Consider the following 27,766-nt stretch of genomic DNA (forward strand, 5'->3'; position numbering starts at 1 on the left):
TTCAATATTTTTTTCGACTATTTTATCTATCTAAGTTCTAACCAATCCATGCATTACAAGGTCCTACTAGTTTTATATTAACATGTAACTATGTAAGTTATTTTTCTAAATAAGACATGCCAAATGCAAGGGAAGTTGGTCAAGTGCATCTTGTATTTGCTAGCTTATGAAGTGAGTTCAGATTTCACTAAATACCTTTTCTACTAACTTCAAAATTTTCACAAGACATACAAATAAAGTACCAGAAATTAACCAATTATTAGTCAAATTCATGTTTAATTCTAACAATTAAGGTTTGATTAGAAATTTTGTCATTTGGTTCAAAAAATTCTAGATTTTTATGGGGTGTGCTAAATTGAAGGGCTCCCTTGCAAAAACCAGCAGCAAGGACACCTCTATTGGATCTAAATCACCAGTATGCGTTTATAATGGCATTGAAAAATGTTAAAATGATCCAATGGAGGCGCCCTTGCGGCTGGTTTTTGAAAGGTTGCTCTTCATTATAGCATTTATTTAAAAAAAAAAAGGATATAAAAGTTTTGGCATTTTTTTTTTCAAAAAATTTAATCATTCAGATAATGTTGTAACTAAGTGGTTGGCAAATACCACCAACTCCCATTTATAAATTGATGGCACGCGAGAAACTCTGTCTTTAGTACATAAAATATGTACCAAGAAAGTGATATGAATTTAATTAGTACGGAAAACTAGGTAAGCAAATATTTCACTATGTAAGTAACCTGAGGGTGGATTTTGCAAGGAAAAAATGGATCTGGTCTGAGTGACCTTATCAAAATTGGGGGTGTCTAGAGATTTGAAAGATTACCTTCTTTTCCTATCCTATGCCAATTTTACCCGTGGACATCATGGTTTTAAATTTCGGTTCTGGAATGCGTTTCGGCGCTCGCCGAAATTTGGTCCGAAATGTGGTACACCATTAAAAAATAGAATTGTATTTGATACCTCATTTGGGAGGAAATTTCCGAAATTTTTGCTGAAATTTTGGAGATAAAAGTTACATAGTTAAAAAATTGGGAATTTTTTGTTGAATTTCCCAAAATTTCGGCCGAAATCTAGTGCCATTTCGGGTATTGGTGATTTCGGTTTCTGTGTTGAACGAAATCCAAAAATTCGATCAAAATTTAAAACCATGGTTTTAAGTATCCAAATACATCGTCACACTACGAACCCCGCACAAAAGACAAGGAAGTGAGAATGGAAAAGTCAATGTGGAAGTGACCAAATAGCTGGTCAATTCCACTTTCGCCTTTATTTTAGTGACGAAATCCATTTTGAAGTGTTTTCCCATTCGAATCGGATCGGGTACTATGTGGTAAAAAGGCAACTTTTGTGTCCTATAAGGGGCATAGGGAGCATGACTGGGAGATCCGAACTGTTGACGTATTTGATGTGGGACTATTTGCTCTTGCGTGGAACCCCAACAATCTCTGCCTTGGCCCCTTCACGCGGAAGCAACTTGGACAATCTCAGCCTACTACCGGATCTTCTCCGAAGCACACCAGGGTTACTGAGATCTTCCAAAGAGTTACCATGCCCCAGCTTTGATACCACATATAGTGAATCTAATCGTGTAGAACTCACCCCTAAAAGCTAGCCATTAGAGAGAGGGTGTCCTTTCCCTTATAACACATCCCCATCCACTTCACTTATCCGATGTGGGACTATTTGCTTTTGCGTGGAACCCCAACAGGACCCAATAGGTGTCTTCTAGGAATGAGCATAAAAGTGACTTTCTTTTTAGCACTCTCTTCCATCATGATCACAGGATCAGCCGTAGGTGGCACAAAAAATGAATGGATACGATCAAAACACCCACATGTGACAATGTTTACTAGTCCCATTATGGATAAGAGGAATGATAGATTGAAGGTCGCCCTTGCAAAAATCAGCTTCAAGGGCACCCTTGTTAGTTGATTTCTGCAAAGTCAACACGGTTTCCACTTTTTTGGCACCATCCACTATTTCCGATGCCACACTTTGCAGAAATTAACCAATAGGGTGCCCTTGAAGCTGATTTTTCCGAGGGCACCCTTCATTCTATCATTGCTCTTACAAGAATGATACCTAAACCTTTTAAGTTAGAAACGGTCAAGTCTGATTATTAAAAAAAGAAACGGTCAAGATTGGTAGGCCATCTGGAGATGAACGGCTACAATTAAACCACAGGTGAGGAACCATATGAATTAGTGTACCACCATAAACTCTTCCAGAACTACATATGCGTCTAGTGATTGAGAAACGAATAAAAATCTCACGTGATCTTCCTGTGGGGGCCCACTTCGTAGTAATTTAAAAATGCGAGACCACGTGTTCGCATACGCTGACAAAGCAAAGCTGAAAGAAAAATAATTGTCCGCGAAAGACTTGGAGGATCTGTAGTATGTACAAGAGAGATAATAATAAATTCGCACCCACTGTAGGATGATTCACACCACTGATGAATTGTGTCAGACTTTTAACGCTTTTTGACACGTCAAATCACTTTATAAGTGGTGCGAATCATCCTACAGTAGGTGCGAATATACGCACACGGTGTCGGTTAGAATAGTAAATGAATAAACGTCGGCTTAATGTGAGTCGATCTCGGCGGCTATTGTAAGAAGAAGAGGAAGACAGAAAAATTAAGAGTAGGTGACAAGAGTCAATTAAAACCCTAGCAATCCCCTCTTTTGCTTTCTCACTTTCATTCAAACATCTGATCTCTAACAAAGCAAAGGTAAGAAGAAGAAAAAAAAGAAAGAGAAAAGATCTGGTCTTTGTTCTTCAATTACTGATTAGGCGATCGATCGATTTGAATTTTTGTTCTTTTCAGATTTCTAATTCTCGTTCAAATTTAGTTGTTGATTGTTTTTGGCGTATAATGTTTTTGATTTTGAATTAATGATGAAAATTCAGTTTTGTTAGAGCTTTCTTCATGCTAAATTGTGAGTGTTATATCTTCATAATTAGAAGAATTCACATCGTGATCTACCTCATTTTCTTGTTTATGCTTCATGATTATTTGATTATTTTTGCTATTATCTTCTGTTGTGTGTGCTTTCAATTGGATCTTGGAGTTACTCTGTTTTTCATTGGCGTGCCGATCGCTTTCATGTTGTAGGTCTATCTTGTATTTTTGGAGTCAAATTGGATGATTTTTTATGAGAATTGTTCTATGGAATGGCTAAAATTAGGCTCTGTGTTACTGTGTACTGTTTTGGAATTCAGTAAATTAGAGGAGTAAAGAAAGCAAAAAAAAGGCAATACTTAATGTTATAGATCTTTTTTTTCTTTGTGGATACAAATAGGATGATTTTTTTATGAGAATTGTTCTATGGAATGGCGAAATTTAGGTTCTGTGTACTGTTTTGGAATTCAGTAGATTAGAGGAGTAAAGAAAGCAAAAAAAGGCAATACTTTCATGTTATAGATCTCTTTTTTCTTTGTGGATACAAGTAGAGTATGATTTTTTTATGAGAATTGTTCTATGGAATGGCGAAAATTAGATTCTGTGTACTGTTTTGAATTCAATAAATTAGAGGAGTAAAGAAAGCAGAAAAGGCAATACTATCATGTTATAGATCTCTTTTTTCTTTGTGGATACAAATTGGATGATTTTTATGAGAATGGTTCTACGGAATGACTAAAATTAGGTTCTGTGTACTGTTTTGGAATTCAGTAAATTAGAGTAAAGAAAGCAAAAAAGGCAATACTTTCATGTTATAGATCTCTTTTTTCTTTGTGGATGCAAATCGGATGTTTTTTTTATGAGAATGGTTCTATGGAATGGCTAAAATTAGGTTCTGCGTACTGTTTTTAATTCAATAGATTAGAGGAGTAAAGAGATCAAAGTGAAATTTTATCATTGAAGTGCTTGAAGATCATGATATTTGATCTGCAACTGCTTGTAGTAATTAGTCAAAACAGTAATATAGTTTGCATGAAGCTGATGCTCTTCTTACTACTTGATTTATACAGGTCACACATATATAATTGCTGTTTCCACCTACGTGCAAGATAGCACTGCCTAACCAACTTGCCAGGGTAGTGAGAATGTCCTCTTCAGCGTCAACCAACGAGTCACCCTCAGAGAACAGTAGTTGGAGGAGTGAGTCCTTCTCAGAGGGCAAAGATTCCCAGAGTGTAGTGGAGACTGGATGCCTATCCATTGTGGTGCTTGGTGCTTCAGGAGACCTTGCCAAGAAAAAGACATTTCCAGCACTTTTCCATCTTTTCCGACAGGTTTATTGGATGCATAAGCTGTGATTTTGATGAATATAATTTTGATTATCATTGTTCAGTCCTTAATAATGACTTGGGTCATCCTTTGAAATTTCATTTTGCCTTTCTGAATTTGAGAACCACTGTGTGGACTTTCTAATGACCAACCAATTTCTAAGTTGCATTTGCTTGGATGAATGCAACTTGAATACGATTATCTGTAGGCTTTCTAGAGAGATACAAATCATTGCAATTGCAGGTTTATCTAAAAATATGTGGTCATGGATTTAAATAAATCAAATAAGTGATTGAAGTTGTTTCTCTCTAACTGGAACAATGTATTTAATTCATAACTATTGGTAGAAATTCCTAGTATCAGCATCTTTAGATACTTAAAAGAACGTGGTCATTCAAAAAAAAAAAAAAACGAATGTGGTCTTCTGATCTTTCAAAGAACAGCTGGTTTAGTTGAATGTTGACACCTAGGGTACTTAGGTAATGTTAGCCACATTCAAATTTAATATTTGGTAGAAACTAGCATACTTTTAACCTTCGCTGATTGCAGATGAATCAAGCTTTAAAATACCAGTTTGGTAGATGACTCAGACAAGGATGCATATTGGTTTTGGTCATAACTTTTGGGTTTTTTCACAGAGCTGAAAGTTTTCTTGTCAGCAAAAAAAAAATGAAATAAATGAAAACTGAAATGTTAAATTTGTGAAAAAAATTGGAAAGAAAACTTTGTTTAACATGTTTTTTTATTGTTTTAATGGCTACTAGTTCATTGACTTGCTATATACTAGTATCAATAATGGTTTATTGTTGCTCTCGTGATTTATAGGTTACAACATGCAAGTTTGTCAAGTTTAAGTGCGTGTTATTGCTAAATTGTCAATCAATTCAATTATTAAAAGACTTCTGTATGTCTTCTGTGTTTTTGCCTACAGCTTAGTGCAAGAGATATGCGGGCCACACATAATAGTTGAACTGACTAACAACTTGCAGTGACAGTGAAACTGACAAAGTTGCAACTTATAAACCACTGAAACAATAATAAACCCTGGTTACTACCATGGTTTTAAATTTCGACCGAAATCCGAAATTTCGGTTTTCGGTGGAGACCGACACCGAAATTGGGGTTTTCCGAAACAGTAGTTTATTTCGGTCGAAATTTCATTTTTACCGAAATTTAAGTTAAAAAACTATTTTTTATTATTAATTTAATATTTTACTGAAATTTCGGACCGAAATTCATGAAATTTCGCATTAAAACTAATTTATTTAATTTCAAACCTTTTAAATTCGAGTAAGAAGTTTCGACCGAAATTACCGAATTTTTGGGCGAAAATTAATACCATTTTTCGGGTCTAGTAAGTGATTTCGACCGAAATTTCAGAATTTCGGTCGAAATTTCAGTTTTTTGAGGGCCCGAAACCGGTACCGAAATTTAAAACCTTGGTTACTACTAGTATAAGATGAAACAACAATCTAATAAACACTAAAAAATTACTAATTTATCTTTCCTTTTTTTTTCTTAGACATTTTATATCTTTTCTTATTTTTTTATTTTATTTTGTAACTCCATTATGTAGTCCTAAATTTTATCCCAAAAATGTGTGATTTATTATATGACTTGTGTATTGATTATGTCCTATAGTGATATGTATTGTCTGGAAAAATATTTTGACGAAAGTTTGATTCCATGATCAGAATTTTTCATGTACACAACATTTTGTCGCACCCAAGTCTTAGAAGCTTGGTCTCATGTATTGTATAACAAGTTCTAATAGTGATTGAAATAATCAATTCTGATACACAAGTGATACATTATGTCTATCTATTTACTTATTTATTCCTTTCAGCCAAAATATGATTACATGGCTCACATTGTTGCCAAACACATCATTTTGTAGGACCCAAGTTCTTGAAGTTTGGTCTTGAATACTGCATTGCAAACTTAAAAACTAGTATATCTTGATGTTGATACGTATAGAATGATATAGCGTGCTTTACTTATTTATTTATTATCATTTCTTGTAGAAAAGGCCCAGGTTGTGATACCCGGGCGGGAAAAACTTTAATAGGCAGAGAACAGAAGTAAACATTGAAAATAGAATTAAGAGCACAATGCCTATTTTTAGGTTTTGACACTTGAATAGTATGACCCCAAGTTTTTGTGTTATAATGATTGTGTTTTGACATTTTGTATCTTGTAACAGTGTTCTTTAACTATTATCACTTATGTAACTTTAGATTCTCTTATTATCCTTCGAGCTCCACATTTATTTGATATGAGTTGTGATCATATTCTAGAGTGACTACTTAAATCGTCATTGGGTCTCACTGTAGTGTATTAAGTAAATTGTGAACTTTATAGGATGTGACAACTTAGAACTAAGTATCTAAATTAAGGGCTAATAAGCAAGAAAACTACACACATACTGATACACATTCTTAACATACTGATACACATTCTTAAGTTCAAATGGCATGGTACGTTGTAAATAATAGATAAGTCTCACTGTTTCAGTTTGGTGCATACATGAGTGTTATGGTGCGTTTCTTAGCTTATGGTTTGTAATTAATGTAACTTACATCATTATGTGGCCATCCTTTTGTGAAATCACAATACACAAACCCCACGAATTACTTGGCCAAGTATATACTGACCAGAAATTTCCAGTCTTATGTGCTAGAATGTCATGAAAATAAGACCGGATATTTCAGACAATGAATATATCGAATGTTCATAGTTGATTAAACCTACTCAGGATCAAGATCACAACAAATATGTCAGCAGAAATGAAGAAAATTGCAAAACAAAACAATTGATAGGGGAGTAATTACATTGACTGAAAGTAATGAAATAACAGGTGATTGAGGGTTTTGAAGATTGAGATGTACCTCTTATGCAGAATGGAAAATCTCGTCTTGAATTGAAAGGCAGAATCAAGCTCTTTAGATTAGAGGATACAGGTGAAGTATACGAGACTTCTCAGTTTTATAGACATATAGACATACTAGGTCAGTTACAATTCTCGATTTTGTTTAAATCGATGACATCATTGTTACTGGAGATGATAATCCAGAAATTGATAAGCTAAAAAGTAAGTTTTTGTTTAGATTTAAGGATATAGGAGAAGTGTATGTGACACCACTGTTTTATAGACACACTATGTCAGTTACAATTCTTGTTTTCATTTAAATTGATGACATTGTTGTTACTGGAGATGATATTCCAGCAATTGATAGTGACCTAAAAGAAAATTTGTCACGAAAGATTTTGGAGAACTGCACTACTTTCTTGGTGTTGATATGGAAAGAACAAAGGGATGGATATGAGACAAAAATACTGTATGGATCTTCTTAGGAAGTTTCATTTCCAATTGCAATTCCAGCTCTTTATAATAAGAAAACCATAGTTGCCGGAAACTCCTTGGGCGGGTGGGAAACCTGTTTCCCCTAAAACGCATTTCTCACGGGTGGGAAACTTGTTTCCCGCGTTTCGGAAACGTTTCCAAAACATGATAAAAAAAATTGGACAAATGTTTCCGAAACGCATGGGAAATATATCAATAACTTATGTAAATCATGTGTGAAACGCATGATAAACGTATGCAACACTCGTAGAAAATGCATGTGAAACATGTAGGGAACATGTGTGGAACTTACGAAAATCATTTTGAAAAAAACATGTCAAAATTTGTTGAATAGACATTAAAAAAGAAAAAAATAACGTATATTGTAATAAAAATAAAAATAAGAAAAATTCAAATAGAAATTTGAAATTAACAAAATTTAAATCTACAAAACCACATATTTCGTGTTTTTCTTGTGTTTCATGTGTGTTTTTCTATGATTTTCTATTGTTTTCTCGTTTCGTGTTTCCCTTATTTTTTTTTTTCATGCGTTTCCCATTTCCGTTTCTCGTTTCATTTCCCGAATTCTTTTCCCAGCCTAGTTACTATGAAGAAAACTATGTGACAAGATTGTGAAAAGATGATAGATCCCCAGATGTACAGAAGTATGGTTGGTGAACTTCAATACTAGAATTTTACACAAATTGGCACTACTTATGATTGAATCAAGTGATGAATGTGTGACAACAACAAAAAATTCTACGGATCTTCACTACTTTCTTGGAATTAAATTGGAAAGAAAAAAGAAAAGGATGAATTTGAGACTGAAAAATATACTGTGGATCTTAGGCGGTTTTATATGTCTAATGGCAATCCAATTACAATACTTGCAGTTTATAATAAGAAGCCTAGCAGACAAGATGGAGAAAAATGGTGGATCCCCAGATTGCATGAGTGTAGTTGATGAACTTCAGTGCTTGACTTTTACTCGATATTACTTATGCAGTGAATCAAGTGTGTCAGTTTGTGCATGATTCAAGGCAAGAACATCTACAAGCTACTAAAAGAAAAATGGGATCTCTATGCACATTATGTGCGATGGAGATTTTTAAACTTAATGTGTTGTATCCCATGTTACATGGATTCTTCTGAATGGGCGAAGTACCGGGTTTAGGGTTCCAACACTTCTAGATCCATTTTATGTATTTTTTCTGAACATTACTACCGCAACTTTACAATTACTGCTTGTTTTTACTTAATCTAATAAAATTTTCAATATATTATTATTATAACCATATAGTCATGTAAAATAATTAAAATGGTTTGGTGAATTCACGAATCTTTCTTGTTGACGTAAACCGAATCTGACAAGCGATACTCGTTTTGAATTTCGACACTGGTATCCATACTGATGCAATATTGGTTGCATGTGAATTTAGGTGTGTGATTTACCTATTTTATGGATGCCTATGGTTCAGATGTCTTTGGTTGACATAGCCAACATAGAAGTGAATAATCACTCCGTAGGGGTCTATTATTCAATTAAAGAACATTTACTATTTCATTGCTTCCCAAAACCTCGATGTTCCTCCTGATAAGTCATATATAAAAAGCCTACTTTTTAGTCCATGAATTTTATTTACAATCTCAATTTTGAAATTGTGTTTTGGTTACTTTGGTAAACTCTAAAGATGTTTTTTTTGTTATTGATTTCGCTTATTCATAGTGTGAAATTAAGACACAAATTTGGAACTTGTAGACAATTCTATTGCTCTGGAATGCCTTTGTCCTGGAATCATGAGTCTTTTTTATGTTACCATGGCTTTTAATATTTGGGATAGTAACCACTCATACTAATTATGGTTGAGGTGTACATAGGGATTCCTGCAACCACGTGAAGTTTACATATTTGGATATGCACGAACAAAGATATCAGATGATGGTTTAAGAGATCGGATACGAGGGTAAGATTTCATTATTAGCTTGTTCATCTTGAAAGGCTTTTCTTAAAATTTTCAACATTTCCTGTTAACAATCAAGATATGCGTACATTGTTTCCTATTTCAGATGCAAAGTTATTTTAGCTACACTATCCTAAACTATGTTGATATCTTTATTAGGCAAATCTTTTTTGTTATGAGAGTTAAAATGCAGGTCTAAGCTTTGGTCTATGAGAATCCAATGATGTGCACTGTTTGTAGTTACTATGGAAAATTGAGTATTATTAAGTTGGGAAACTATTAATTTCTACTTGGTGTTGTGTCATTTGTGTCTAAGCTACCAACTATTTTGCTTGTGTTTGTAATCTTCTTGTTGAGCATTTCAATGTGCGTGAGCATCTCTAGGGAAAGTTTGTTACTCCCAAGGGATATTAATCCCATTAAGGTAACTTTGCCAAGCCTCCCCAAGAACTTCATGTCCAAATAAGCATCCGGTGTTACGTGGTGACTGTCTTTCTATGTTTTTGAATTACATTATTTTCTATCTTATTAAATTGGCAATCCATTATTTGAGACAACAATCTTGCATTCTCCATTTCCAATTCTGCTACTCTGCTGTGGAGAAATTGGGGTCGAGAGTGGAGGTCGAGAGTGAGATCCCGACTGTCTAATCTTTTTATTGGAGGGTCCAGATACTCTGAGCGGCACTCTCCTCCCTCGGCTATGCTTGTTAGTCCTAGGTGGTGGGCCCGGTGGCTTTCATTATTGAATTGTTGATGAGAACCATTTAAACTTTCCACCAGAGGGTCTAGATACTGTGAGCAGTAGTCTCCTCCCTCGGCCATGCTTGTTAGTCCTAGGTGGTGGGCCTGTTGGCTGTCATTATTGGATTGTTTATGGGAACCCAATTTAGTTTCTTTTGTGCAGTTTTTGAGTCTCTTCTCAAAACCAAGGTTTGCATCTTGGGTTAGGGTTATTTTGGTGCTTACATAATATGGGCAAAAGACATTATCTTTCTTCTAGATGTCAATGGGTACTAATATCCTTACATAGGGATCAATTGTTGGTCCATTGGTCTTCGTTTGTGATGGGCATCCCACTTAAGAACATGGTTTTATATTTTCACAGAAACTGACACAAAATGATCGAAATATTTCTGTTTCTATCCACATCGAAACACATACCAAAACTGAAGTGCATACCAAAAAAACTGTCAGTGTATTAGTGGTATACAATACTATACTAGTATGCTTTATATAATTATATTATATAAATTTAATGTGAAATGTGGTGTATGTATTGTGTATAAATACTTATATGAATTACTGTCGGGCATGTCTGCATGTGTTCAGTGCTGTTAAACCATTAAAAAAGGGTGGCCCAATGCACGAGGTTCCCGCCATTGCAGGGTCTGGGGAGGGCTAGATGTACGTAGCCTTACCCCTGCTTTGTAGAGAGGCTCGCCCTCTTTGTTAAACCATTATACATGGGTTTTTTTTTGCTTATATGATGGCTTTTGAGTTTGCATTTGTGCTTAATCTAGCACTTCGTGAGGTTTCATCTTAAATGCACATCATTGCACATATTTCCATATGTTTTCTTGAACTTCTTTTTTTTTATTTCCACCGAAATTTCCCTCCAAATCCAAAATGTTTCCATCATTAGTCCTTTTGGTTTTGCTTGTTCATATTCATTGGCAAGCATACTCACACCTTTATGTGAAATTAATAACTTAGTCTTGTTGCTTGGGATTCGTGGGAAGGTATATATTCCTTTTCAAGAGATCGATAGAAGAATTTGGAATCTTCGCCCCAAATGTATTTTTCGGTTGGGTATTTTTTGGTTGAATCCCTATTCTCCTATTTGTTGATTTCCCCTTCTACCACCTCCATGGGTTGACATGAAATTTGGTTGTCTCAGGCTCCACCAAGGGTGCCGGATTTCGTTTGGACTGTGGTGAAAAGAAAAGTCCATACATGATAGACTCCATACCCTGATTTGATTTCAGCAGTCTTTTGGTCCGATTAGGCTTTGAAATTTTCTTTGAATATGAGTTAAAGTTTGACTCTATTACGGTTTAGAAAGTTATGTATATATGGCATGTAAGAGATGGATTTCAGCAGTAATTTGAATAAGAATTTCTAGATTCTCTTTTTTAGTTTCTGTCTGCTTGTATAATGCTGAATGAACATGTCAGTTATATTCTTCTTTCTTGGACTATTATCTGGAGCTTATCTCGTGATTGTTGGCTGCATCACATTCACTGCATATTGTGGTAAGAAACAGACTTGCTATTTTGCTAGGGGCTACTATCCTAGTCAGAAAATTCTTTCCAATTGAAATAGCATATAGAGATCGCAAAATCATAGACTGTAGGGAAAGTTAAACAGTAAGGGTAGAAAGCTATAAGGAGATGGGAAGTGGAAGAAATTTTTTTAGCATGAATAGGGCAATTATTAACATATTCAATAAGAGAACAGCAGGAATAATGAAACATTTTCATTGCTTATGAAATGTTGGGAATTCTCACCTAGGAAGCGTAGCCCTAGGAACACGAGGGCTCTATATGTCAGAGATGAGAGGATGATGCAATGGAAATTCAGGCTTCTTTATTCCTTAAATTTGATAAGAAAACTCACCTTATCAGTTTATTTTGTATAAGGCCAGTTTTTATAATTTTTTCCCTATAAGTAGAAGGCTAGCTTTATCATTATGTCTGTCATTGATATTGTTGGTAGTCGGAGGACCTAAATATAACTTTTCATATCTCATTGATAGGTTTTCGTAATCTTTGTATAAGTTCATTTCTCATCCACTAAAAACAACTTTAAAAGGGGTTAAACATGTATTAAAAGTCCTCTTTGGTTTCCAGATACATTGAGATTTTTTGGCACACCTGGTTTTCCATCAGACCGAGATGTTTGATTGTGTTTTAACAATGTAATAAGATGGATTTTTTTATTTGTTATTTCATCAGATAATCTATCTGATTATCTGATGAAATTAGAGGTAAGAGTAGCTATGGAAAAGATGAAATTAGGTAAGTTTATGGGGCCTGACGGTATTCCTATTGAGACTTGGAGATGCTTGGGTGATGTGGGTTTGCTTTGGTTAACTAGATTATTTAACAATATTTTGAAGACTAAGAAGATGCCTGATGAGTGGAGGAAGAGTACATTAGTACCTATTTATAAGAATAAAGGAGATATTCAGACTTGCACCAATTATCGGGGAATTAAGCTAATGAGTCACACCATGAAGCTTTGGGAGAGGGTAATTGAGCATAGACTAAGAAAAGGGACTAAGGTGTCAGAGAATCAGTTTGGCTTCATGCCCGGACGATCGACTATGGAAGCTATTTTCTTGATTAGGCAGTTAATGCAGAGATTTAGAGAAAATAAAAGAACCTTCATATGGTTTTCATTGATTTGAAGAAAGCATATGATAGGGTTTCCAGGAGTGTTATGTGGTGGGTCATTGAAAGGAAAAAAGTGCCTACTAAATATTTTGATATGATTAAGGATATGTATGATGGAGCAGTAACTAGTGTCAGAACTACGGATGGCACATCTAGTAAGCTTCCAATTACAATAGGACTGCACCAAGGATCAGCTCTAAGCCCTTATCTTTTTACTCTGGTTATGGATGAACTTACGGAGGGTATCCAGGACGAGGTGTCGTGGTGTATGTTATTTGCAGATGACATAGTACTAATTGACGAAACCAAAGCAGGAGCTAATGCTAAGTTAGAGTTATGGAGACCTACTTTGGAATCCAAAGGTTTTAGATTGAGCAGAACTAAGACAGAGTATATGGAGTGCAACTTTAGTAATGTAAGGTGGCGGGGCGACAATGTAGTAAATATGAAGACACAAGGTACCTAAGAGGGATATCTTTCGCTATCTTTGCTCAATCCTACATAAGGAAGGAGAGATGGAAGAAGATGTTAACCACATAATAAGAGCAGGTTGGTTGAAGTGGAAGCATGCTTCAGGAGTTCTGTGCGACCGTAAAATACCTACCAAGTTGAAGGGAAAATTTTATAAGATAGCTGTGAGGCCAACGATGTTGTACTGCTCAGAATGTTGGGCCACCAAGAAGCAGCATGTGCATAAGATGAGTGTAGCAGAGATGCGAATGCGTAGATGGATATGCGGCCACACAAGGTTAGATCGAATTAAAAATGAAGACATCCGCAAAAAGGTGGGGGTGGCACTGATTGAGGAGAAGATGAGAGAGCACCGCTTAAGATGGTTTAGGCATATCCAACATAGGCCTTTGGATGCTCCAGTGAGAAGAAGTGACTCGTGTCAAGTTGATGGAGTAAAAGTGGTAGGGGCAGACCGAAAACAACTTGGGTAGAAACAGTGAGGAAAGACTTGAGGGCTAGGAACATAACAGAAAACATGACCTGATAATGCGGGTGCTTAAGAGAGAATAAGAGAAATTAGAAATCAAGAACACAACTTAGAGAAGAAGAAGAAAATGGGAGCAAAGCTCAACCCAATTGATATTCCATCAATTACATAAGTTAATCAACATCCAAAATCTCCTCTAAAGATGGTTTCTAATTCTTTAAATAAAAGAAAACCAAAGAAAATTCGTTCAAGCACCTCCTCTAATTAGCTTAGGGACTAACATAACATTAATTGCATTGGAACTCACTAACTTTGACTGTTTTGGGAACCCACAGACACAGTCCACTAAAACTGCCATAACTTTCTACCCTCTTGTCCAATTTTCGAGCACAAATACTTGTTGGAAAGATCTCAAAGAGACCTACAACTTTCTAGTTTACTACTTTCCATAATTCTGCCATTTAAAGGTCCAAAAAAGATGTTAAAAAACGGGCCAGCAACATTACTGCAGGAATGCACCTTGGAACTCTACCAAAACCACCTAGGCATGACATGGCTGCCATGTTGGCACTGCATCATTATCTCCGGGTGAGAAAGAACTCACCCACGAGTTCTCATCAAGCTCTCCATGATAAGTTGTCAAGTCTTTAACATTGAAGTTGGTGAGTATTGATATTTGGAGGGAGCTCAACCTTGAATGCATTATCCCCAATTTTCTTAAGCACTTGAAAAGGGGCATCCACACGATCTTGAAATTTGCTAAACTTCCTTGGTTCAAGAAAACTCGCCCTCGAACCTTGAAGTATCGAAGAATGATCATCAATTGAAACTTCTCAAGATCAAACTCCGCTTCATAATCTCCATGAGGAAGTGATAATTTGTCTAGATTTTGAACATGTTTGAATATATAAATATCAATTGTGAGCTTCAATGTAGGATCGAATAAAAATGGATCGATGTAATTGGATGAAAAAATTGATGTAATATTTTTTCATTCACCCATCACTTCAATATCCATCGGTTCACCTAATATGCAAGTAGAGCATCGAATTCATTGAATTGCCATTGAAGTTCCTCGTACTCCTCGTTAGTTTCAACAACAAGTAGAGCATCGAATTTACCATTATCATTGGTCTCTTGATCAAATTCGTTTTTTGAAAGAAAAAAGTTACTCTCATACCCTTTCTTGAACCATGCAATCCGATACGGCTTTGGATGTTGTTCGGTTTTGAGCTTGTGCTTGTTCACCATTTCATGAGATACGATGTTCTCACAACTCCCACCATCGATCACAATGGAGCAAACCTTGTCATGAGATTCGCATCGAGTCTTGAAAAATATCGGAACGAAGCCAATCATCATCGGATTCAACCTTTGGTGTAGCAAGTGCTCTTTGGATCACCAAACTTTCTCCTTCTTCGGATTCGATTTCTTCATTTTGTATGCCATCTTCCTCATCATATATGGGTTGATTTGAATAGTTAATAAGATCCTCATCATATATGGGCTGATTTGAATCATCAACAAGATCCTCATTATTTTCTTTATCACCGAAGGCAACTACTTGCCTCTTTGGACAATCTTTGAAACGATGGCCAACTTGACCACACTTGAAACAAGCATTTGAATTATTGGGACGATTGGGCTAATTTCCAACTTGATGTGTAGGGGCTGATTTTGTAGAATTTTTGTTGAAATATTCGGACCTTGACTTTGTACCTCTACCATGTGAAGATTTACCTTCTGAAGAAAGATAGAGACTATGAACATCCACATACTTTTTAGCACCACGACGAGAAAGTTTAGCCTCCACCTTCAAAGGTATCATTTCAAAAAATTTGCCTAGACAAGATAAAGGCTAGTTGATAAGCACCATTGACGCTTAATGATCGGTGCATTTCCACCTCATCACGAATGGAAAACTTCAAACCATCAACATACCTTGCCACAAGTTGATCTTCACCCTCTTAAATATCATTACGAGCCATGAGTTTGTAGAATTCTTCGGTGTAGTCCAACACACTCTTGGATTCTTAGCGTAGGTTGTTGAATTGAGAAAAGATAATTTGGGAAAAATCCAACGGAAGAAATTTCTCCTTAAGCCTTGACTTCATTTTCTCCCAAGAAGAGATCTTATGCTTTCCTTTGCGGATTCTCATCTCTTGAACCTTATCCCACCATATTGAAGCGTAGCCACGAAGCCTTGTAGCCACAAGCTTGACGCGTTGGCTTTCGGGTGTCTCCTTGTAATCAAAGAACTTCTCAATGGCACTAAGCCATTCAAGAAACTCTTCGGGTTGTAGACGACCATGAAACTCCGGCAAGTCAATCGTGACGGTGTCGAAATCACGATAGAACCTTCCCAACCTAGCCTCGTCACGAGTATTGGCGAAGGGATTCACATCAGATTCATCACTAGAACCTCCACGGCTTGATCCGCCATGCTCACTACGAGCCTCTCGGCGTTCAAGACGCATGGTAAGTTGTTCAACTTGTCTTTGAAGAGCTTGAAGTTCATCATCTCTTTCATCTCTCAAATCTTCCATCATTTGGTTACCACGCCTTCCTCTACCTCTTCGTGCCGCCATGAAAATCAAATCGAAGCTAGCCCAAGAGAGTATTGTTGGCTTTGATACCAGATAATGCGGGTGCTTAAGAGGGAAGAAGAAGAGAAATTAGAAATCAAGAACACAACTTAGAGAAGAAGAAGAAAATGGGAGCAAAGCTCAACTCAATTGATATTCCATCAATTACATAAGTTAATCAACATCCAAAATCTCCTCTAAAGTGGTTTCTAATTCTTTAAATAAAAGAAAACCAAAGAAAATTCGTTCAAGCTCCTCCCCTAGTTAGCTTAGGGACTAACATAACATTAATTGCATTGGAACTCACTAACTTTGACTGTTTTGGAAAACCACAGACCCAGTCCACTAAAACTGCCATAACTTTCTACCCTCTTGTTCAATTTTCGAGCACAAATACTTGTTGGAAAGATCTCAAAGAGACTTACAACTTTCTAGTTTACTACTTTCCATAATTCTGCCATTTAGAGGTCGAAAAAAGATGTTCAAAAACGGGCCAGCAACATTACTGCAGGAATGCACCTTGGAACTCCACCAAAACCACCTAGGCATGACATGGCTGCCATGTTTGCACTGCATCACCTTGGATAGGAGAGAATGGAAGAAAATGATCCATGTAGACGAACCCAACTAGTGTTGGGATTAGACTTAGTCAATTTGAGCAGGGTAGATCCTTTCACCTTCTTCATGAAAATTTTCTAAAGGATTCATTAGCCGATCCCAACTAGTTTGGGACAAAGGCTTCATCAGATAATCTACTATTTTTCATCACAACTTCAGACAAATATTTTTCATATTCTGTTATTTTCAATGTTTCTTTCTGGTAATAGCTATATAATATGCAATGCTAGTGGGAATTAATTCATATGTGCATCTGTACAGATATCTTGGCGATGGCAAGGGAGATTCAGAAGATGTTTCAAAGTTTTTGCAATTGGTAACTGTTTCATCTTTCACTTTGTTATTTTCCTTGTAATTATATACTAGTTTGAAAAATTCTAATTACTTCAAACATTTACTTGACAGATCAAATACGTTAGTGGCTCTTATGATGATGGGGAGGGTTTTCAGTTATTGGATAAGGAAATTTCAGAACATGAGACATCAAAGAACAGTCTAGAAGGCTCCTCTCGGAGACTCTTCTATCTTGCCCTGCCCCCATCTGTATATCCACCTGTCTGCAAAATGATTAGACATTTTTGCATGAATCGTTGTAAGTGTCCCTTACACATCCTTCATACTCTTCAACCCAATTCAGAATAGTATACTTGCTTGTATCCTTCTTGCTATGAAAAATGATTAGACAATTTATTTTCTTCTCGCGGCTTCCTATGGATGAATGAGGGATTTGCTTGGAGAATGACCTTAGAATTTTAATTTCATTGAATAATTCTTCCATTCAATTCATATGTAGTTTTGATACATGAAACTTTTAGAAGTGGATTCAATTCATATGTAGTTTTGATTCATGAAACTTCTAGAAGTTCATTATTGCACATAAGTGATATACAGTTATTGCTTCCTATAAATACAAAGCTTTTGCATTCAATTCATATGTAGTTTTGATTCATGAAACTTCTAGAAGTTCATTTGCTTCCAATAAATACAAAGTTTTTGCATTCAATTCATATGTAGTTTTGATTCATGAAACGTCTAGAAGTTCATTGTTGCACATATGTGATATACAGTTATTACTTCCAATAAATACAAAGTTTTTGCGAAGGTAATCTCCTTAAAATAGAAGGTTTCTTATTAATTGGAACATTCTTTTCTAAATAGAAATGTTTCCTATGCCGAAAATAGAATGTGGTCCCAAAATGGAAAGTTGTCCAAAATAGAAACTATCCTAAAATGGAAACTCCTAAAATAGAAACTCATAAGAGCTAGATCACATCAATTAACTACGTCCTCCTGATTTTGAAGCTACTTGGATTTTATTCTTTGGGTCAGTTGTGATCTATGATTTTTGGACACGAACACGAGTGTTGCGTGTCGACAAGGACACAAAGTGTCGTACACAGCAAACCACCAAAATTTAGAACCGGGTCACAACTAAACCAGAAACGGGGACACAGAAAAACCAATAGGATACAGTGAATATAATATTAGAATAAGAGTTTTTAGGGTTTTAGGTTTAGAAGAGAGGATATAACAGCAAATATTAGTTAAAGAAGAGTATAATATAAGCAGAGTTAATGATAAAAGAGGTAAACACAATATTCAATAATAAAATAGAATGATACGGTACAGAAATGTGTCAACACACCTACATTACATTTACAAGTGTCGAAAGGAGTGTCGAAATGTGTGGACACATGTGTCGTTTCGACGTGTGTCAGCATGAAATTCGAAGTGTCGGCTAAATCATAGGTTTTGATCATTCATGCTGGCATTTTATGGTTCTCCTTGTATGCCATGCCGACTTGGGATTGCTAAAACTGCCCTCACCCACAATTGAATGCTATTCTAGATGTCTGTTAGTATTTATTTGCTTTTTCTTTTTCAGCTGATCAAGGTGGATGGACTCGTATTGTTGTTGAGAAGCCTTTCGGCAAGGATTTGGGTTCTGCAGAAGAACTGAGTACCCAGCTTGGGGAGCTGTTTGAGGAACCACAAATTTATCGTATTGATCACTACTTGGGAAAGGAATTGGTCCAGAACCTGGTAATATGCGTGGCAGAACTTTAATCACTGTTTTCCAACCATATACTGATCTTTCATTCCTATCCCCTTTCGAATTGGCAGTTGGTGCTTCGTTTTGCAAATCGCTTCTTTTTGCCACTTTGGAACCGCGACAACATTGCTAACGTACAGGTTAGATTCTTTCCAAAGAAATATTTTCGATGGTTATATTGTAAATTCGTTCAATATTAATGTAGCTCATATTGTCAGCATAACTTTTTCTGTATGACGTTAATGAAAATCTTTTCCATGCATTCTTGGATGAGCATAGCCTACTACATCTTGATTCCTTTTATCTTATTATTCTTTCTCTTTGAAGGGATAGTTGAGTTCATTGTCCATCTAGTTAACTATGTATCCATAATACATTACCATATCAAATATTTCTCCTTAAGATTGTAAAGATTATTTTAAAACATTTCTCTCTATAACATTATTTCAAGAATTTGTCTGGCATTAAGGAATATCAGATTCTTAATTCCTATATCAAGTGTCTTGGTCATACAGGTTCGTGTGCAGCTTGTGACTGAGTTGGAACATAATATATTATTTTTCAATATTCTCTCAATTGCTCGTGTGTGGCATAAAGTCATTGACCCTTGTTTTCCATTCCAAACTAGTGTGCTTTTGGGTAATCCCATTAAGAAAACTTGTGACTTAAGTTGTCAATTCTGTTTCGGTCACCGTTTCGCTTTGGTCATTGGAATGAAGCATTTCGGTGCTCCGTTTCAGAATTAATATTAACAATATAAAAATTCAAAAAAAGGAAAAATGTTAGAAAAATGAAAAAACCATTATACCGACCAAATTTAAATAAAAAACACATTTTATTCCTTAAAACATCAAATTTATTACAATACATCAATCAAATTAAGAAAAATTATTCATACACAGTGCTAAGAATGTTATAAATTACATCATATTGTATTTTCAATTTAATTTAAAATCCAAATAGAATTAGGAAAGGGTGAAATACAACGAAATTAAATCATAAAGAAATAAAGACACAAGTAAAAGTTACTGTAAGGTATACAGGTTCCTCAACTGTGTATATATTGTGTACCGTTTTGAAGAAAGAGTTCCTCCACTTCCAATCCTCCCTTTTTAAAGTGGTGTAGAATTATAGAAGCCTTTGGATGTTGAAAACCAATCTTTGGAAGGAGAGCAAACACCAAAAGCTTTCAAAGATATGAAGTAAAACGAGAGTAGAGATATAAGAGAGTGTTGAGAAAGATCATGTGTAGAATAAGTGAAAAAAAAATGGAAGCTTAGTGAGGTCTATATAGAGCTTTGTTTTGTTTGGAGAAGCAAAAAAGACAAAAATACCCTTAAAACAGCTCTAAAACGGTAAAAATAAGGGTAAAATGATAAAAAAAAACCAAAAAGTAGCCATTTGGGGGCATTTCTTTGGAATGAAATGGAACGAAATGGCAGGAACAAACTGGAATTCCGGCCGAAATGAACAAAGCCATCAATTTGTTCCGGTTTTGGACAAGAATGGTTTTGGTTGAAACAAAATGGAATTGACAAGTTAGCCTGTGATTGTTGTTCTTGTAGAGATTAAATATACATTTGCACTCGAAACATATCAATTATCTTGAGTTATTGACTGAACACCGCCGTCTACTAAACCATGTTTAGTTTAATCATTGAACATTACAAGATTTAGCTTCTCTTTTACAGATTGTGTTCAGGGAGGACTTTGGTACCGAAGGAAGGGGTGGATATTTTGATGAATATGGGTATGTCATATTCTGCTTAATATATATGCATATATTGCATAAACGCATCTGGTGTAGGATTCAAGTTTTAGAAAGTAATGGGTTCCTTATTGCAATAAGTATGATCTAGAAAATTGCCATCCCTTCAATTTACTGTATGCTTCAAGATGGATTCATTTTTCTCACAGATTTCTACACACTTTCGGTCATTGAATTAAGAAATATCTTTTACATGTAAATGTAACCGCTTCAAATAATTTTATTGTGGTTTTTTATCAATGTGCTTTAATGCTTCTCTCATAAAGTGACTAAAGATTATTTGATCTTCTTGCAGCATCATTCGAGACATCATTCAAAATCATCTGTTACAGGTACGACAACATGATATTCAATGATATATGAAACATCAATCAAGTTGAGCAACACTATCTTCACATGCAGATAAAACATATTCATTTGTATTATAATCATTATTGTTGATTGCAGTACTCAGTATACTAATTTTTAGGTTAATCAAGTACTCGATGATTGGTGTCATCGATGTATTGATTTGTATTATAATCATTATTGTTGATTGCAGTACTCAGTATACTAATTTTAGGTCAATCAAGTACTCGATGACTGGTGTCATCAATGTATTGAACAGTGGTAATTTGATCATTAGGAAAAATAGTTAATTTGTTCCTCTAGATCCATGGGTTCTCCTGCTTGACTGTTCATTAGTGGTAATGCTTGGATTTGCATGAATTCTCAATAACTAGAAAGGAAAGAATGGAAAATGGAATTTGAAAAGGAAAGAAGACCAATCTCATTCATGACACTGAAATGAGTAGAATGGAATATATGTTATTTACTTGGAGACAGATATCAATCCAATGCCAAAAAATGGAAATGGGTTCTTGCTGGACATAGCCTTTTGGGAAAGTGGGATACTGACACACTTGTGCAGTTAATTCATAGACAAATATAAATTTATTTGAGTGTGAATTTGAAAAAAAAAAAAAACACAGCAGATGTACTCACACAAGCGCACACACATATACAGATATTTTATTTTTGTATGCATGCAATCGTTAAAAAAGTTGTTTGTATTCATGCATGTACATATTACGTAGTATACCACTATAACATAAAATATGTTTGAATTGACTAGGCGTAAAAGCTCTGTAATATGTGCATTTGCTAAAACAAATACCACAAATCTCAACAGATAAATAATATAAAATCACAAGTTATTATTATTTTTATTATCAAGATGAAATCTGAACCCCTGACATCAATGCCACATTGTCGAGGGCGTCACGACTGGGTACACGTAGAAGTATTATGTTTGGGAAAACCAGTACACATGCAAATAACAGCCCCCATCAATTTGAGAAAAGACTAGGAAGGAATAAGTTTCCACTAGGGAATATGGTGTTCATGTATCATTGAAGAGAACAAGCTACATGGGTTCAGAGAGGTGATGGAGAGAAGTAACTCTTAGATCAAAACCTCTCAAATGAATGACAATCAAGTGAATCATCCTTTATATGTTTTATGTGCTCATTAAATCCCATGCTTGATGCAATATAGAAAGTTCTATTGTTATTATGAGTGAATGTGGTGGTGCCGGTTTAGAGTTTAAGCTTAGCTGATAGTTTTATTCTGTATCACTGTAGGTTCTTTGTTTGGTTGCCATGGAGAAGCCTGTCTCTCTTAAACCTGAGCACATCCGGGATGAGAAAGTGAAGGTAAACTTTATCCCCCGCCCTAGAAAAATGTCATTGTCAGCTATTTTACTTTTTGTAATCTTTTGAGTGTATATTCCATTGCATTGTCTTAATATTAAAACAATTCAATTATTCCAGTAATTAATGGCCAGTCTATCTTTTAGAGCGAACCCTTCCATGTAATTTACACTTAATATCTTATTTGTACCAATACTGGACCTATTATCATCTACCCTTAATAATTATGCAAACAGGTTCTTCAATCGGTCCTACCCATAGCAATGGAAGATGTTGTTCTTGGACAGTATGAGGGCTACAAAGATGACCCAACAGTTCCAGACAACTCAAATACACCGACATTTGCAACTGTAGTTCTCCGAATACACAATGAAAGATGGGAAGGTCAGTCATGAGATTTTGACCTTCTGAACTTGGCTGGCTCAGTGTATGCTTCAATTGTCAATACTAGTCATTTCAAGGTCACTTTTCAAGGTCATCCTCCCTTGTGTTTTAGTTTTAGAACTTGATGGGAGCTGATTGTGTATTTTTAGTATTATATAGACCCATACACCATTTTGTGTCATCCTCCCTTGTATTTTAGTTTTAGAACTTGATGGGAGCTACTTCTGTATTGTTAGTATTATATAGACCCACACATTATTTTCTGTTTATGAACACGTATGCATTATTCTTTTCTCAGTTAATTCTACTGATTTCAGTTTTCATTTTTGCCAGGTGTTCCCTTTATACTCAAGGCAGGGAAAGCATTAAATTCTAGGAAAGCAGAAATCCGTGTTCAGTTTAAGGATGTTCCTGGTGACATCTTCAAATGTATGTATTGGTCATTGTTTTACCTTTCCAAGTCGACTGCAATGACTTTAATTTAATTGTGTGGACTGCAGTGTCTGTCCATCCCCCGCCCCCCGCCCCACCTTTGATTGGGTCAGGACGATCCAATGGGGCTAATTTTTGGGCCACACCCTATCCATGGAAGGGACTTCCAAATGAATGGTTTTGATCCCCCAAAAAATTTGGGCCCCCACCCTGTTTCTGCACTCATGTGCAGGTAACTTACATGCACACTTGTGCAGGAACAGTTCTCTCTCTCTCTCTCTCTCTCTCTCTCTCTCTCTCTATAAATATATATATATATATATATATATATATTGAAGTTTTCCTGATTCAATCTTGTCTCACAGCAACAGTAGCAGGATATGAATTTGAATAGCAGCCAAAACAATGTTATGAATGGAAATCACATTAAATTCAGTTGAACAGGCACCTCATTCGGTCTTGTGTTATCATATGCTTGTGTTGAACATTTATATGCTAGTAGAGTAGTAGTATAGTACATAAAAGGGTGTTTGTAACTATGCATTTTCTTTGGGTATTCTTGGGCTTTTAGTGTTAATAAATGAGAATTATATTAACTCAAATCTATCTCATTTATCGAGTGAAATGATTAGGACATCATGTGAAAGCAGCATTGTTGTTCATTATTTTTCAATGAATTTGCTAAGCATTGTTTCCCATGGATGGTCTTTAGTTTTTTTTATTTTTTATTATTATTTCTATAATTGTTGGTTTACCTCTCAGTGCTTGGCAATTCTTACAACTTCAATTTGGATTTGATGTTTTAATCATCCCCAATGTTACTAATTTTGCATAGGTAAAAAGCAAGGGAGAAATGAATTTGTTATACGCTTACAGCCTTTGGAGGCCATGTACATGAAACTCACGGTATGTGTTTTTTATTTCCATGATATATCATTATGAGAATTACCATTGGACCATCTTTGTGGTTTGATATTATATATACTTTTTTACAGTGAGCCAAACCCGTAAGGGTGTGGCTCGTTGGCTTAAAGATTTGGTATGCTCCCCATTGACGAACTCTCCCCCCCAAAAAAATTTGGGTATGCTCCCCATTGACGAACTCCCCCACCCCCCCCCCCCCCCCCCCACCCCCCAACTCCCCCACCCGCGCGCGCGCGAATAGTCCTGTCCTAAAAATTGGGGTGGGGATACCGGATACCCTATGCAATAAAAAAAGTGATTGGGAAAAGTGGTACTATGTGAGCTACATAATAAAGTTATCTTTGATTTTCCAAGTTGATATATCATTTTCTGAACCAATGTCGCCAAAATCTGCTATTTAAAAAAAGAAAGAGTACATGACAACGCATTCAACTGGAAGATAATAAATTAGAACGCATTGTTCTAAAACAAATCATTCTATAAAAAGAGGCGCATCTAGAAAAAATAGTATTATGTCTAATCATTCATATTCCATCACTCTTCTAGTTTACATGATTCTCAAAGCATTCCATGGAACACATTGTTCTAAAATAAATCATGCTATAAAAAGAGGCGCATCTAGTAAAAATAGTATTTTGTCTAATCATTCATATTCCATCACTCTTCTAGTCTACATGATTCTCAAAGCATTCCATGATATTCCAAGTAGCAATTAGTGAAGGATCACAACCATATTAAAGAATTCGAAGCATTCCATGATATTCCAAGTAGCAATTGGTTGAACCAATACGCCAAAAGCTCCAGAGCTGATGGAAGGCGTTAGGCAAGGCCCTTTAGACCTGTCCCATACCAGGCTGGGTCCCACCTAGTCCCATACCTAGGCGGGCCCCCACTCATGACCGTAACATTCCACCACGCTTCCGCATCCGCCGTCCTCGGCGGCCCACTCTGTGACGGCATTCACTCTGGCCTTTTTTTTCCAAGTAGCCCTTTCCACAGGTCGCCCCTTCCATGACTCGAACACAGGACGTGGTGGCTGCTCTGATTCCAAATGTTAGGTATCTTACCAATACACTAAAAGCTCCAGAGCTGATGGAACGAATTAGGCAAGGCCCTTTAAACCTGTCCCATACCAGGCTAGGTCCCACCTAGTCCCATACCTAGGCGGGCCCCCACTCAGGACAGTAATAGACTCCCTAAAGCGAGAAGACCTTTCTCCTCCAGGAGAAGGATGATAAAGACGGCTCCCCAAAGGGAAGATGAAGAAAGTCCCCGGTGCAGAGAAATTCCATCTGAAAAGATCTGTTAACAAAAATTAGATCTTTCTGAAGGATAATTAATTAGAAGTTGTATTTAGATAGGGAACCTATTAAGATAGTCAGAGGTATTTTCTTTCTTCAAGAAATGTAATTAACGGCCAATAAAGCCGTAAGTGTACGATCCTTAAATTAATAAAACCTCTTCTCACAAGAGGGAAATTTTATCTCAATGCATTTTATGTGTATGATTTTCTTTTTCATGCATGTGAAATTTGTTGCGAACAGTACTCCAACTGGTCTGATCGTCCTCTAAATTGCCATCATGTTTCTCCAAATCTTGAGAAGGGAGCAAACAAACAAATAAATTATGCAAAGCTTTGTAGAGTGATTTAGAAGTTAAATTTATCCCCTAAAATGAGTAGTTGCAAATTCTTTTTGACATGCACATGCTGCAATTGGTCGTGTGAATTAAAGTTTATTCATAGACATCATTACAAATGCATTCTCACTATTTCCAAACCAAAATAGATTTGCATTAAGTTGGTGCTAATAAATAATTCCAATGTAGAGTTACTAGAAAAGTAGATTGTCATTTATGAATAATATTGAATTCAGTATTCTTAAAGCATAAGCTGTGGATAAGGAAGCAAAAAACTCGTATGATTAAAAAAATTTCATGTAATATCTACTACAAATTTGACATATTTGTCCTCACAGGGTTCCCAACCTTTGGAATCCTTACAATAATAAGCACATTTGTCAATGACCTCTCTGTCTATTTTAAAACATTTTTACTCTCTCTGTAGGTCAAGAAGCCTGGACTGGACATGTCGACTATACAAAGTGAACTAGACTTATCTTATGGGCTACGTTACCAAGGGGTTAAAATTCCTGAGGCTTATGAACGTTTAATTCTTGACACGTAAGTATCTTTTGCCCATTATATTGTGGATCATTCTATAGTGATTTATGCCATTTTTACATGCAAGCAATTGTTAATTTATTTCACAAAGTGCTCCCAACTTTGTAGAAGCCTCTATTTAACTATTCTCCAGTAAATCAAATCTCAAATTTTCTTTGTTCATCATCATTCATGTTTCCATACTCGTGAAGAACAGCTATGTCACTAACAAGCTATGTTGCATCAATATGGGTACGACTGTTAGAATCCTGCATGGGTATCGAATGTCTGATTCGACAAACCTAAAAAAGAGCTGCGGATTCTCTAAAATATTTAAATCATTTGTCAAATTTTATTTTTTTTAACATAATACTATTGTTATAACAAGCAATATTTTGAAACTGGTCGGATAAGTAATTGTAATGTTTTATTTCTATAAAAACAACTTACCATTAGGATGAGATAAAACTCAAAACATGTGGTAATTGTAAAGTTGTGGCAGTAGTATTCAATAAAACAAATAAAAGAGATCTCGAAGTGTCGCAAAGAATCCTGAAGTATTAAAATCCGACACGGGTGTGTCACCCATTCAGAAGAATCCATGTAAAATTCGGGCAATGCACCACGATTTTCTACCCATACAGTTCTAGGTTCCATACAACACCCTGTTATGAATCAACACAATCTAGCACACAATCCTTGGATATGTATTTTTTAAGTTCAAGCTCAAGCTAACAGTTCTATTGTGGGTTTTCTTTTGTAGAATACGAGGAGATCAGCAGCATTTCGTTCGCAGGGATGAGTTGAAGGTATAAATTCTCTAATTAGATTGAACTCAGTGCCTAAGGTGGATCTGAGATTAATGATTATATTGTTTTGTTCCTTAGGCTGCATGGGAAATTTTCACTCCATTGCTGCATAGAATTGATGATGGGGAACAGAAGCCAATTCCTTACAAATCGGGAAGTCGGGGTCCTGTTGAAGCCGATGAGCTGCTCGCCAAAGCTGGTTATGTGCAAACACATGGATATATATGGGTACCACCTTCCTTATAGTTCATTTATATCGCTATTCTTCGGTATTTTCTTCTTCTGTTTACAAGGTGGGCTGTGGTAAAGTCTACCTGTGAGAGATTAATATAATATATAGAAAATAATCAAACCTCTCCTATTTTTGCTTGTTTTGTCTTAATAGAATAATGAAATCTCATTGTAATGTATGGTGTGTGTAAATAATAACAGAACAAGTAATTGAATCTGCTTGTGCTGAATCA

General features: G+C 35.8%; 1 protein-coding gene across 1 annotated transcript; it reads left to right on the plus strand.

Moving 5' to 3' along the window:
* Positions 1–2,550: 2,550 nt before the first annotated feature.
* On the plus strand, positions 2,551–27,766 carry LOC143862696 (glucose-6-phosphate 1-dehydrogenase, cytoplasmic isoform-like). Its single transcript, XM_077373770.1, has 16 exons — positions 2,551–2,737; positions 3,979–4,242; positions 9,459–9,544; positions 17,343–17,397; positions 17,487–17,673; positions 18,967–19,124; positions 19,206–19,274; positions 20,826–20,884; positions 21,198–21,234; positions 22,525–22,596; positions 22,830–22,977; positions 23,311–23,406; positions 24,245–24,315; positions 26,399–26,514; positions 27,257–27,302; positions 27,381–27,766. The coding sequence occupies exons 2-16, from the start codon at positions 4,054–4,056 to the stop codon at positions 27,546–27,548; spliced, it is 1,557 nt and encodes a 518-aa protein (XP_077229885.1). The 5' UTR covers positions 2,551–2,737; positions 3,979–4,053; the 3' UTR covers positions 27,549–27,766.

This window comes from Tasmannia lanceolata, unplaced genomic scaffold, assembly GCF_043159265.1.
Source record: "Tasmannia lanceolata isolate RefF3 unplaced genomic scaffold, GAP_Taslan_0.1 ptg000037l, whole genome shotgun sequence".
NCBI lineage: Eukaryota > Viridiplantae > Streptophyta > Magnoliopsida > Canellales > Winteraceae > Tasmannia > Tasmannia lanceolata.

Coding starts and splice junctions, on each gene's coding strand:
- LOC143862696 (XM_077373770.1), top strand. CDS start 4,054: ATGTCCTCTTCAGCGTCAACCAACGAGTCACCCTCAGAGAACAGTAGT. Junction 19,275..20,825: donor ACAACATTGCTAACGTACAG/GTTAGATTCTTT, acceptor TCTCTTTTACAG/ATTGTGTTCAGGGAGGACTT. Junction 20,885..21,197: donor GGATATTTTGATGAATATGG/GTATGTCATATT, acceptor ATCTTCTTGCAG/CATCATTCGAGACATCATTC.